At 45.4% G+C, this 14662-nt stretch overlaps 1 protein-coding gene across 2 annotated transcripts in view; it reads right to left on the reverse strand.

Moving 5' to 3' along the window:
- Positions 1 to 14662, reverse strand: part of map2k1 (mitogen-activated protein kinase kinase 1) — a 76715-nt gene that overhangs the window by 9148 nt on the left and 52905 nt on the right. The window contains exons 5-9 of one of the 2 annotated variants that reach the window (XM_045706260.1): positions 11924 to 11975; positions 11022 to 11146; positions 7628 to 7838; positions 3547 to 3611; positions 3082 to 3140 (exon numbers count right to left, since the gene is read on the reverse strand). In XM_045706260.1, the coding sequence (XP_045562216.1) occupies positions 3082 to 3140; positions 3547 to 3611; positions 7628 to 7838; positions 11022 to 11146; positions 11924 to 11975 (512 nt within the window). Of the gene's footprint in view, positions 1 to 3081; positions 3141 to 3546; positions 3612 to 3638; positions 3920 to 7627; positions 7839 to 11021; positions 11147 to 11923; positions 11976 to 14662 lie in introns of those variants that run through there. The other variant, XM_045706261.1, reaches the window with a different exon arrangement.

The raw sequence follows: 14662 nt of genomic DNA on the forward strand, positions 1-14662 counted from the left end.
AGGGGAAATCACAGCTGACGCTGATCAGTGTTTTCACTACTATCTCTATGGCACTCACCAGACAGAACTACAGGCTGAGGGGTAGTGTACAAACCAGACAGAACTACAGGCTGAGGGGTAGTGTACAAACCAGGACCAGACAGAACTACAGGCTGAGGGGTAGTGTACAAACCAGGACCAGACAGAACTACAGGCTGAGGGGTAGTGTACAAACCAGACAGAACTACAGGCTGAGGGGTAGTGTACAAACCAGACAGAACTACAGGCTGAGGGGTAGTGTACAAACCAGACAGAACTACAGGCTGAGTGGTAGTGTACAAACCAGACAGAACTACTGGCTGAGGGGTAGTGTACAAACCAGACAGAACTACTGGCTGAGGGGTAGTGTACAAACCAGACAGAACTACAGGCTGAGGGGTAGTGTACAAACCAGACAGAACTACAGGCTGAGGGGTAGTGTACAAACCAGACAGAACTACAGGCTGAGTGGTAGTGTACAAACCAGACAGAACTACAGGCTGAGGGGTAGTGTACAAACCAGACAGAACTACAGGCTGAGTGGTGCAGAGGTCTAAGACACTGCATGTCAGTGCTATAGACAACCTGGTTCGAATCCAGGCTGTATCACAACTGGCTGCTATTGGGAGTCCCGTAGGGCGGTGCACAATTGGCCCAGCGTCGTCCGGGTTTGGCCAGTGTAGGCCGTCATTGTAAATAAGAATTTGTTCGTAACTGACTTTCCTTGTTAAATAAAGGTTAAATAAAATGTTCACTTCAGGGGCCTGAAAAGCCCCATAATTCAATTCGTGATGATTGTACATCCGCTAAGAAAAGTCAGCCAAAACTTAAAACATCAATATGGAGTCAACATACAAGTGTAAGTAAAAAAAACGAATGTAAATAAGTTAGAAATTGTCCTACTAATGAACAAAAACACATCTCATAAAAATAATGATGTTTTTGTTTGGTTAGCTTTTGGAAATTGTAGAAATAAAACATTTTCCTTCTTCAGGGCAGGCTAACGTTAGTATATTAATAATTATATAGTTAATATAAGTAGACATGAGCTCATCATTTAGTGTAGCGGAAATAAAGCTACTGGTGACTTAAAAAAACGAGTGCCCAATTTCCGGGTAAAGGGCTGGTCCGTTTAAAAAAAAAATCACTCCTTCTTTCCTCCTTCATGAAACGTCATCAGAAGTGTCCACTTCATTTTGAGGGTTGAGGTAAGGTGACCATACGTCCTCTTTTTTTGGTCAAAACATGGTCACCCTAGTTGAGCGGATAGCGTCTGTTTTTAAAGTGTTTTGAATGCTACCATATTAAAAAAAAAATATATAACTATATTTTTATCAAATGTCTCATATCCTACTTACATCAGTACACTCGTAACAACCTAATTATTAAAGGAAACGGATATTTGATCAAATGATGCAACAACATGTACCAAATAAGCCATTACATTTTATTTTTTTAACCAAATTCGACTCTTTTTTATTGACCTCTGTACAAAAAAAAAACTAAAAAAAAAACTCCTCGCTTGGTGGAGTGAAGAAAATCCAACCCAAAAAACGCAACCTGCTGGAGAAGGCTGATTTTGGGCCCAGTTATTACCTCTCTTCCTCTCTACCTCTCTACCTCTCTTCCTCTCTACCTCTCTTCCTCTCTTCCTCTCTACCTCTCTTCCTCTCTACCTCTCTTCCTCTCTACCTCTCTTCCTCTCTTCCTCTCTACCTCTCTACCTCTCTTCCTCTCTACCTCTCTTCCTCTCTACCTCTCTTCCTCTCTACCTCTCTTCCTCTCTACCTCTCTACCTCTCTTCCTCTCTACCTATCTTCCTCTCTAACTCTCTACCTCTCTACCTCTCTTCCTCTCTTCCTCTCTACCTCTCTACCTATCTTCCTCTCTACCTCTCTTCCTCTCTACCTCTCTACCTCTCTTCCTCTCTTCCTCTCTTCCTCTCTTCCTCTCTTCCTCTCTTCCTCTCTACCTCTCTTCCTCTCTACCTCTCTTCCTCTCTACCTCTCTTCCTCTCTACCTCTCTACCTCTCTTCCTCTCTACCTCTCTTCCTCTCTACCTCTCTACCTCTCTTCCTCTCTTCCTCTCTACCTCTCTTCCTCTCTACCTCTCTACCTCTCTTCCTCTCTACCTCTCTACCTCTCTTCCTCTCTTCCTCTCTTCCTCTCTACCTCTCTTCCTCTCTACCTCTCTACCTCTCTTCCTCTCTACCTCTCTACCTCTCTTCCTCTCTACCTCTCTACCTCTCTTCCTCTCTACCGCTCTACCTCTCTACCTCTCTTCCTCTCTTCTTCTCTGGTAATAACAAATGTAGTTTATTGGACCAGTAGAAGTTTCCTAATGATTAGGTTGTTAAGAGTCTTTAAAACGTATATAAAAGAAAATGTCAAAAAAATTAAATGTATTCGCTATATGTCTGTATTTGATTTGATATAATGTGGAATAGTTTTATTTAATTTTTTTTCCTCATTTCTTTGGAATCCCTCTGGCTGTTATGTTTATGTTTTGCATGTTACTGTTAATAAAAAAATTAAAAACATTAAAAAAAATAAGAAAATACCAGTGTCCGGATTTAAGTACAACACTGTTGTTAACATTTACATTTGTACATTTTAGTCATTTAGTAGACGCTCTTATCCAGAGCGACTTACAGTAATGAATACATACATTTCATACATTTTTTTTTTTTTTTTCTATACTGGTCCCCCCGTGGGAATCGAACCCACAACCCTAGCGTTGCAAAACACCATGCTCTACCAACTGAGCCACACGTGGACTATGCCCTCTGATTGTCTAGAATAGTCCTTCCTTCCATTTTCAGGGAGACATTTCTGTTCCTTGTTAGAGCTGCCACTGGAGTATCTAGCCAATATAATGGATAGTCTGTGGGTGCTACTACACACACACACCACTAGGTGGCAGCGGTGTCAATGTTGAACGCTGATGTCTGAAATGAAATCGTTGGGCTTCGGAAAACGCAACAACAAGCAGGTTCCAGTGTGTTTTTTTTTTTTTTTTTTACTCAACAACTTTTAAGTAAGTCGCTTTGTTTTAATACTTACCATTTATTCACAAAGTCTTGAAATTCAGCTCCGAAAATACCAGGCAGCTTAGGAGGAGGCTGGGAAAAAACAACAAGAAGATGGTCGACTCGACTCGCATCATAGATGGAGATGGACGGAGAGCACATATAAACGATTCAGCCTTGACGAAATTACACTCAGGACATGTAGGCTTTCAGGAAGGCAGGCAGTCATTCGTGTAATGCATTCACAGTTCAGTATACCATCATCCCAATCAACATGGGAATGCAGACAGAGTTTACCGATACATTACAGCAGAGATGGTCTATATTATTATAGACCAGGATTTATGACTTTTGAATGAACTGAAAAGTAGAAGCTATTTTTTTTAAATTTTATTTACTGTAGATTTCAAAAAAAAAAAATCTGATTCAAATGACTTCCTGAATTGACTGCCTTAAACTCAAATGGACCCCGACCCTGATTGTAACAGTCTTTACTCACCTCATTGACTATGTAGTCCAGCAGTTCAAAAATCGCCATAGGAGGTCTGCTGTCTGGCCCACAGGCTGAGGGAAGACAGAAACAGGCTTGAGGGTTAACTCTCAATAAGTCAGGTCTGCTGTCTGGCCCACAGGGCTGAGGGTTAACTCTCAATAAGTCAGGTCTGCTGTCTGGCACACAGGCTTGAGGGTTAACTCTCAATAAGTCAGGTCTGCTGTCTGGCCCACAGGCTTGAGGGTTAACTCTCAATAAGTCAGGTCTGCTGTCTGGCCCACAGGCTTGAGGGTTAACTCTCAATAAGTCAGGTCTGCTGTCTGGCCCACAGGCTGAGGGTTAACTCTCAATAAGTCAGGTCTGCTGTCTGGCCCACAGGCTTGAGGGTGAACTCTCAATAAGCCAGCCAGTTGGCGATACACAGGAGATGAATGAGCACTCTCTGTCACACAGACCTGAGATCTGGATCCAGTAGCCACGAAGTGTCTCAGAGTGCTGATCTAGGATCAGGTCCTCCTTGTTTATGTAATTGTATTCATTATGAAGGAAACAGGTATCCTATATCAGCACTTCTACTCTGAAAGGTTTTGTGAATATATGGGCCCAGAGATCTGAGAGGATTGTTTTCGATAAGCATTATGCTATTTAATATTTTATTAGGATCCCCATTAGCTGTTGTTGAAGGAGCAGCTACTCTTCTATGGGGGTCCACACACAAAACATGACACATGATACAGAACATCAATAGACAAGGCTAGCACAAGGAGAGAACTACACAAATTTAACATAAGAACAATTACAATCCACCTTATTTTTTCGAAAAATGCTATGGGCAGCACCGTCTAACAACGGAAGTGATTTTAGAAATAAGATTCACGAAATCAATAACTTGCTAACATCAGGTAACATTCATATATTAGCCATTTCTGAGACTCACTTAGAGAATTAATTTGATGAAGCATCAGTAGCAATACAAGGATATAACATCTATAGAAGAGACAGGAATGCTTATGGGGGAGGTGTAGCTGTATATATTCAGAGCCATATCCCTGTAATGCTTAGAGAAGATCTCATGTCCAGTGTTATTGAAGTGTTGTGGTTGCAGGTTCACTTGGCACATCTAAATGCTTTTCTTTTGGGGTGTTGCTATAGGCCACCAAGTGCTACCAGTCAGTATCTAAATCATATGTGTGAAATGCTTGATAGTGTATGTGATGTACATTTACATTTTAGTCATTTAGCAGACGCTCTTACCCTTCCCCATATGTATATATCTACCTCAATTATCTCGTACCCCTGCACATGGACTCGGTACTGGTTATCATTACACATTGCTTTCATCATTTGGTCAGATATTCTTGGATGTGTAGTGTTGTTGTGTTGCATGTTATGCCTAAGTTCGCTAATCTTTCCAATGATTAAAAAAAATAAATAAATTACCCTATGGAACCCTATTCCCTAGATAGTGCACTACTTTAGACCAGAGCCCTATGGAACCCTATTCCCTATATAGTGCACTACTTTAGACCAGAGCCCTATGGCACCCTATTCCCTATATAGTGCACTACTTTAGACCAGAGCCCTATGGCACCCTATTCCCTATATAGTGCACTACTTTAGACCAGATCCCTATGGCACCCTATTCCCTATATAGTGCACTACTTTAGACCAGAGCCCTATGGAACCCTATTCCCTATATAGTACACTACTTTAGGCCAGAGCCCTATGGAACCCTATTCCCTATATAGTACACTACTTTAGGCCAGGGCCCTATGGAACCCTATTCCCTATATAGTGCACTACTTTAGACCAGAGCCCTATGGAACCCTATTCCCTATATAGTGCACTACTTTAGACCAGAGCCCTATGGCACCCTATTCCCTATATAGTGCACTACTTTAGACCAGAGCCCTATGGCACCCTATTCCCTATATAGTGCACTACTTTAGAGCAGAGCCCTATGGCACCCTATTCCCTATATAGTGCACTACTTTAGACCAGGGCCCTATGGCACCCTATTCCCTATATAGTGCACTACTTTAGACCAGAGCCCTATGGCACCCTATTCCCTATATAGTGCACTACTTTAGACCAGAGCCCTATGGCACCCTATTCCCTATATAGTGCACTACTTTAGACCAGAGCCCTATGGCACCCTATTCCCTATATAGTGCACTACTTTAGACCAGAGCCCTATGGCACCCTATTCCCTATATAGTACACTACTTTAGGCCAGAACCCTAAGGCACCCTATTCCCTATATAGTGCACTACTTTAGACCAGAGCCCTATGGCACCCTATTCCCTATATAGTGCACTACTTTAGACCAGAGCCCTATGGCACCCTAATTCCCTATATAGTGCACTACTTTAGACCAGGGCCCTATGGCACCCTATTCCCTATATAGTGCACTACTTTAGACCAGAGCCCTATGGCACCCTATTCCCTATATAGTGCACTACTTTAGACCAGAGCCCTATGGCACCCTATTCCCTATATAGTGCACTACTTTAGACCAGAGCCCTATGGCACCCTATTCCCTATATAGTGCACTACTTTAGACCAGAGCCCTATGGAACCCTATTCCCTATATAGTGCACTACTTTAGACCAGAGCCCTATGGCACCCTATTCCCTATATAGTGCACTACTTTAGACCAGAGCCCTATGGCACCCTATTCCCTATATAGTACACTACTTTAGACCAGAGCCCTATGGAACCCTATTCCCTATATAGTACACTACTTTAGGCCAGGGCCCTATGGCACCCTATTCCCTATATAGTGCACTACTTTAGACCAGAGCCCTATGGAACCCTATTCCCTATATAGTGCACTACTTTAGACCAGAGCCCTATGGAACCCTATTCCCTATATAGTGCACTACTTTAGACCAGAGCCCTATGGAACCCTATTCCCTATATAGTCCACTACTTTAGACCAGAGCCCTATGGCACCCTATTCCCTATATAGTGCACTACTTTAGACCAGAGCCCTATTGAACCCTATTCCCTATATAGTGCACTACTTTAGACCAGAGCCCTATGGCACCCTATTCCCTATATAGTGCACTACTTTAGACCAGAGCCCTATGGCACCCTATTCCCTATATAGTGCACTACTTTAGACCAGGGCCCTATGGCACCCTATTCCCTATATAGTGCACTACTTTAGACCAGAGCCCTATGGCACCCTATTCCCTATATAGTGCACTACTTTAGACCAGGGCCCTATGGCACCCTATTCCCTATATAGTGCACTACTTTAGACCAGAGCCCTATGGCACCATATTCCCTATATAGTGCACTACTTTAGACCAGAGCCCTATGGCACCCTATTCCCTATATAGTACACTACTTTAGACCAGAGCCCTATGGAACCCTATTCCCTATATAGTACACTACTTTAGGCCAGGGCCCTATGGCACCCTATTCCCTATATAGTGCACTACTTTAGACCAGAGCCCTATGGAACCCTATTCCCTATATAGTGCACTACTTTAGACCAGAGCCCTATGGAACCCTATTCCCTATATAGTGCACTACTTTAGACCAGAGCCCTATGGAACCCTATTCCCTATATAGTCCACTACTTTAGACCAGAGCCCTATGGCACCCTATTCCCTATATAGTGCACTACTTTAGACCAGAGCCCTATTGAACCCTATTCCCTATATAGTGCACTACTTTAGACCAGAGCCCTATGGCACCCTATTCCCTATATAGTGCACTACTTTAGACCAGAGCCCTATGGCACCCTATTCCCTATATAGTGCACTACTTTAGACCAGGGCCCTATGGCACCCTATTCCCTATATAGTGCACTACTTTAGACCAGAGCCCTATGGCACCCTATTCCCTATATAGTGCACTACTTTAGACCAGGGCCCTATGGCACCCTATTCCCTATATAGTCCACTACTTTAGACCAGAGCCCTATGGCACCATATTCCCTATATAGTGCACTACTTTAGACCAGAGTCCTATGGCACCCTATTCCCTATATAGTACACTACTTTAGACCAGAGCACTATGGAACCCTATTCCCTATATATAGTGCAGTACTTTAGACCAGAGTCCAGACACTCACAGCTGCCTGGCCGTCCGGGGGGTCTGGGCTTGGGGGAAGTGATGTCACTAGAACAGGGTTCTCCCTCCACCGGGAACCCAAAGATCACTTCCAGTTCGCGGGCGTCGGGGGGAGGGATGGGAAAGCGTCCGACAGCCATCTCAACCAGAGACAGACCCATACTCCAGATATCAGACTGGACAGAGTAGTGGGTTCCCTGGAGACGCTCTGGCTGGGGGGGAATGGGGGGGGGGATGGGGATGGGGGGAGATGGATGGCGGGGAGAGATGGATGGGGGGGAGAGATGGATGGGGGGGAGAGATGGATGGGGGAGAGATGGATGGGGGGGAGATGGATGGGGGAGAGATGGATGGGGGAGAGAGATGGATGGGGGGGGAGAGAGATGGATGGGGGTGAGAGCGATGGATGGGGGGGAGAGATGGATGGGAGGGGGAGAGAGATGGATGGGGGGAGAGAGATGGATGGGGGGAGAGATGGATGGGGGAGAGATGGATGGGGGGGAGATGGGGGGGAGATGGATGGGTGGGGGAGAGAGATGGATGGGGGGAGAGATGGATGGGGGAGAGAGATGGATGGGGGAGAGATGGATGGGGGAGATGGATGGGGGGAGAGATGGATGGGGGGAGAGAGATGGATGGGGGGAGATGGATGGGGGGAGAGATGGATGGGGGAGAGATGGATGGGGGGGAGAGAGATGGATGGGGGGAGAGAGATGGATGGCGGGGAGAGATGGATGGGGGGAGAGATGGGAGGGGGGAGAGAGATGGATGGGGGGGGGAGAGAGATGGATGGGGGGGAGAGAGATGGATGGATGGGGGGGAGAGATGGATGGGGGGAGAGATGGATGGGGGGAGAGATGGATGGGGGGGAGAGATGGATGGGGGGGAGAGAGATGGATGGGGGGGAGAGAGATGGATGGGGGGAGAGAGATGGACGGGGGGGGGAGAGAGATGGAGAGACATGATGAATGATAAGAGCCAAAAGAGTGCAAAGCTCTCTGGTGAATACAGAGATACACTGCCTGAATGCTTTTCAAGAAAACAAATACATCATTATATTCTAGACAGTAAAAAACAGAGATGAAATAAAAGTATAACTCTTTCAGGTTTAAAACTAAAACTGCCAACAGGAAACAGTGTTTCCTGTTTTGGTTTTGGACCTAGTAATACACAGCTGATTCAAATAATAATAATAATAATAAAAATAAAGTTTGATGTTGATTATTTGAATCAGGTGTGTAGTGCTAGGTCCAAAAAACATAAATGTCACACCTTGGAGTCCCCAGGACTATACAAGTCCTCCTAAAGCATAATTCATTCTGTACGTAGTACGAAACGCAAAAAAACATAAATGTAAAATGGCATCCCTGCACACAACTACACAGGATCGCCATTTTGCATAGCTATTTGTAGTTCTTGTGTACTATCTGTAGTTATTTGTAGTTCTTGTGTACTATCTGTAGTTATTTGTAGTTCTTGTGTACTATCTGTAGTTATTTGTAGTTCTTGTGTACTATCTGTAGTTATTTGTAGTTCTTGTGTACTATCTGTAGTGATTTGTAGTTCTTGTGTACTATGGTAGCTATCTGTAGTTCTTTATAGTTCTTGTGTACTATGGTAGCTATTTGTAGTTCTTGTGTACTATGGTAGCTATCTGTAGTTCTTTGTAGTTCTTGTGTACTATGGTAGCTATTTGTAGTTCTTGTGTACTATGGTAGCTATCTGTAGTTATTTGTAGTTCTTGTGTACTATGGTAGCTATCTGGAGTTATTTGAAGTTCTTGTGTACTATGGTAGCTATCTGTAGTTATTTGTAGTTCTTGTGTACTATGGTAGCTATCTGGAGTTATTTGTAGTACTTGTGTACTATGGTAGCTATCTGTAGTTACTTGTAGTTCTTGTGTTGTGTAAACTCAGCAAAAAAAAGAAACGTCCCTTTTTCAGGACCTTGTCTTTCAAAGATAATTTGTTAAAAATCCAAATAACTTCACAGATCTTCATTGTAAAGGGTTTAAACACTGTTTACTTGCACATAAACAATTAATGAACATGGACCTGTGGAACGGTCGTTAAGACACTAACAGCTTACAGACGGTAGGCAATTAAGGTCACAGTTATGAAAACTTAGGACACTAAAGAGGCCTTTCTACTGACTCTGAAAAACACCAAAATAAAGATGCCCAGGGTCCCTGCTCATCTGCGTGAACGTGCCTTAGGCATGCTGCAAGGAGGTATGAGGACTGCAGATGTGGTCAGGGCAATAAATTGCAATGTCCGTACTGTGAGACGCCTAAGACAGCGCTACAGGGAGACAGGACAGACAGCTGATCGTCCTCGCTGTGGCAGACCACGTGTTACAACACCTGCACAGGATCTGTACATCCGAACATCACACCTGCGGGACACGTACAGGATAGCAACAACAACTGCCTGAGTTACACCAGGAACGCACAATCCCTCCATCATTGTTCAGACTGTCCACAATAGGCTGAGAGAGGCTGGACTGAGGGCTTGTAGGCCTGTTGTAAGGCAGGTCCTCACCAGACATCACCGGCAACAACGTCGCCTATGGGCACAAACCCACCGTCGCCGGACCAGACAGGACTGGCAAAAAGTGCTCTTCACTGACAAGTCGCGGTTTTGTCTCACCAGGGGTGATGGTCGGACTCGCGTTTATCGTCGAAGGAATGAGCGTTACACCGAGGCCTGTACTCTGGGGCAGGATCGAGGTGGAGGGTCCGTCATGGTCTGGGGCGGTGTGTCACAGCATCATCGGACTGAGCTTGTTGTCATTGCAGGCAATCTCTACGCTGTGCGTTACAGGGAAGACATCCTCCTCCCTCATGTGGTACCCTTCCTGCAGGCTCATCCTGACATGACCCTCCAGCATGACAATGCCACCAGCCATACTGCTTGTTCTGTGCGTGATTTCCTGCAAGACAGGAATTGTCAGTGTTCTGCATGGCTAGCGAAGAGCCCGGATCTCAATCCCATTGAGCACGTCTGGGACCTGTTGGATCGGAGGGTGAGGGCTAGGGCCATTCCCCCCCAGAAATGTCCAGGAACTTGCAGGTGCCTTGGTGGAAGAGTGGGGTAACATCTCACAGCAAGAACTGGCAAATCTGGTGCAGTCTCTGAGGAGGAGATGCACTGTAGTACTTAATGCAGCTGGTGGCCACACCAGATACAGACTGTTACTTTTGATTTTGACCCCCCCCCTTTTGTTCAGGGACACATTATTAAATTTCTGTTAGTCACATGTCTGTGGAACTTGTTCAGTTTATGTCTCAGTTGTTGCATCTTGTTATTCTAAAACAAATATTTACACATTAGGTTTGCTGAAAATAAACACAGTTGACAGACATGTAGGAGCTGCTAGATACAGTAGTAACTTACAGACATGTAGGAGCGAGTTCCCACGAAGGAATTGGCCATGGAGTCGATGAGCTGACCGCTCACTCCAAAGTCACACAGCTTGATCTCACCACGTGAGTTAACAAGGATGTTAGATGGCTTCACATCTGAGAGAGAGGGAGACAGGCAGTGAGGGAGACAGGCAGAGAGGGAGACAGGCAGTGAGGGAGACAGGCAGTGAGGGAGACAGGCAGAGAGGGAGACAGGCAGAGAGGGAGACAGGCAGAGAGGGAGACAGGCAGTGAGGGAGACAGGCAGTGAGGGAGACAGGCAGAGAGAGAGACAGGCAGTGAGGGAGACAGGCAGTGAGGGAGACAGGCAGTGAAGGAGACAGGCAGTGAGGGAGACAGGCAGTGAGGGAGACAGGCAGAGAGGGAGACAGGCAGTGAGGGAGACAGGCAGTGAGGGAGACAGGCAGAGAGAGAGACAGGCAGTGAGGGAGACAGGCAGAGAGGGAGACAGGCAGTGAGGGAGACAGGCAGTGAGGGAGACAGGCAGTGAGGGAGACAGGCAGTGAGGGAGACAGGCAGAGAGGGAGACGGGAGACAGGCAGCGAGGGAGACAGGCAGCGAGGAGACAGGCAGAGAGGGAGACAGGCAGTGAGGGAGACAGGCAGTGAGGGAGACAGGCAGAGAGGGAGACAGGCAGAGAGGGAGACAGGCAGTGAGGGAGACAGGCAGAGAGGGAGACAGGCAGAGAGGGAGACAGGCAGTGAGGGAGACAGGCAGTGAGGGAGACAGGCAGAGAGGGAGACAGGCAGTGAGGGAGACAGGCAGTGAGGGAGACAGGCAGTGAGGGAGACAGGCAGTGAGGGAGAAAGAGAGGCATGAAACATTTAAGAGGGAACAGTCAGTTTTGAACCCCCTTCTTTTCCTCCGTCTCACCTCGATGCATGATCTTATGTTTCTCTCTCAGGTAGGACAGGCCTTTAATCACCTGGAGGAGCAGAGGGACAGGCACCCATCAGCATACAGCACCTCAGCATACAGCACCTCAGCATACAGCACATCAGCATACAGCACCTCAGCACACAGCACCTCAGCACACAGCACCTCAGCACACAGCACCTCAGCACACAGCACATCAGCATACAGCACCTCAGCACACAGCACCTCAGCACACAGCACCTCAGCACACAGCACCTCAGCACACAGCACCTCAGCATACAGCACCTCAGCACACAGCACCTCAGCACACAGCACCTCAGCACACAGCACCTCAGCATACAGCACCTCAGCACACAGCACCTCAGCACACAGCACCTCAGCACACAGCACCTCAGCACACAGCACCTCAGCACACAGCACCTCAGCACACAGCACCTCAGCATACAGCACCTCAGCACACAGCACCTCAGCATACAGCACCTCAGCATACAGCACCTCAGCACACCAGCACACAGCACCTCAGCATACAGCACCTCAGCACACAGCACCTCAGCATACAGCACCTCAGCATACAGCACCTCAGCACACAGCACCTCAGCACACAGCACCTCAGCATACAGCACCTCAACACAGCAGTAATACATCAGCATACAGGCCTACACATTTTACATTACATTTTAGTCATTTAGCAGACGCTCTTATCCAGAGCGACTTACAGTAGTGAATACATACATTTCATTCATTTCATGCAATTTTTTTTTTATATATATATTTTTGTACTGGCCTCCCGTGGGAATCGAACCCACAACCCTGGCGTTGCACACACCATGCTGGCGTTGCAAACACCACGCTCTACCAAAACATACTTTCATGGAAATATCACTTTTTTTGTGTTGCAATTTCAGAGAGTACATGATTACGGATAGTCCTGAATGAATCGTGAATAATGATGAGAAAAGTTACACATGCACAAATAGCATAACCCCCAAGACATGCTATCCTCTCACCATTACAATAACAGGGGAGGTTAGCATTTTATATCATAACCCCAAGACATGCTAACCTCTCACCATTACAATAACAGGGGAGGTTAGCATTTTATATCGTACCCCCAAGACATGCTAACCTCTCACCATTACAATAACAGGGGAGGTTAGCATTTTATATCATACCCCCAAGACATGCTAACCTCTCACCATTACAATAACAGGGGAGGTTAGCATTTTATATCATACCACCAAGACATGCAAACCTCTCACCATTACAATAACAGGGGAGGTTAGCATTTTATATCATAACCCCAAGACATGCTAACCTCTCACCATTACAATAACAGGGGAGGTTAGCATTTTATACCATACCCCCAAGACATGCTAACCTCTCACCATTACAATAACAGGGGAGGTTAGCATTTTATATCATACCTCCAAGACATGCTAACCTCTCACCATTACAATAACAGGGGAGGTTAGCATTTTATATCATAACCCCAAGACATGCTAACCTCTCACCATTACAATAACAGGGGAGGTTAGCATTTTATATCATACCCCCAAGATATGCTAACCTCTCACCATTACAATAACAGGTGAGGTTAGCATTTTATATCATACCCCCAAGACATGCTAACCTCTCACCATTACAATAACAGGGGAGGTTAGCATTTTATATCATACCCCCAAGACAAGCTAACCTCTCACCATTACAATAACAGGGGAGGTTAGCATTTTATATCATACCACCAAGACATGCTAACCTCTCGCCATTATAATAACAGGGGAGGTTAGCATTTTATATCATACCCCCAAGACATGCTAACCTCTCACCATTACAATAACAGGGGAGGTTAGCATAACTCCAAGACATGCTAACCTCTCACCATTACAATGACAGGGGAGGTTAGTATACCTCCAAGACATGCTAACCTCTCACCATTACAATAACAGGGAAGGTTAGCATTTTATATCATACCTCCAAGACATGCTAACAACTCACCATTACAATAACAGGGGAGATTAGCATTTTATATCACACCCCAAGACATGCTAACCTCTCACCATTACAATAACAGGGGAGGTTAGCATTTTATATCATACCCCCAAGACATGCTAACCTCTCACCATTACAATAACAGGGGAGGTTAGCATTTTATATCATAACCCCAAGACATGCTATCCTCTCACCATTACAATAACAGGGGAGGTTAGCATTTTATATCATAACCCCAAGACATGCTAACCTCTCACCATTACAATAACAGGGGAGGTTAGCATTTTATATCATACCCCCAAGACATGCTAACCTCTCACCATTACAATAACAGGGGAGGTTAGCATTTTATATCATACCCCCAAGACATGCTAAACTCTCACCATTACAATAACAGGGGAGGTTAGCATTTTATATCATAACCCCAAGACATGCTATCCTCTCACCATTACAATAACAGGGGAGGTTAGCATTTTATATCATACCTCCAAGACATGCTAACCTCTCACCATTACAATAACAGGGGAGGTTAGCATTTTATATCATAACCCCAAGACATGCTATCCTCTCACCATTACAATAACAGGGGAGGTTAGCATTTTATATCATACCTCCAAGACATGCTAACCTCTCACCATTACAATAACAGGGGAGGTTAGCATTTTATATCATAACCCCAAGACATGCTAACCTCTCACCATTACAATAACAGGGGAGGTTAGCATTTTATATCGTACCCCCAAGACA

Source organism: Salmo salar, chromosome ssa23 (genome assembly GCF_905237065.1).
Source record: "Salmo salar chromosome ssa23, Ssal_v3.1, whole genome shotgun sequence".
Classification (NCBI taxonomy): Eukaryota; Metazoa; Chordata; class Actinopteri; order Salmoniformes; family Salmonidae; genus Salmo; species Salmo salar.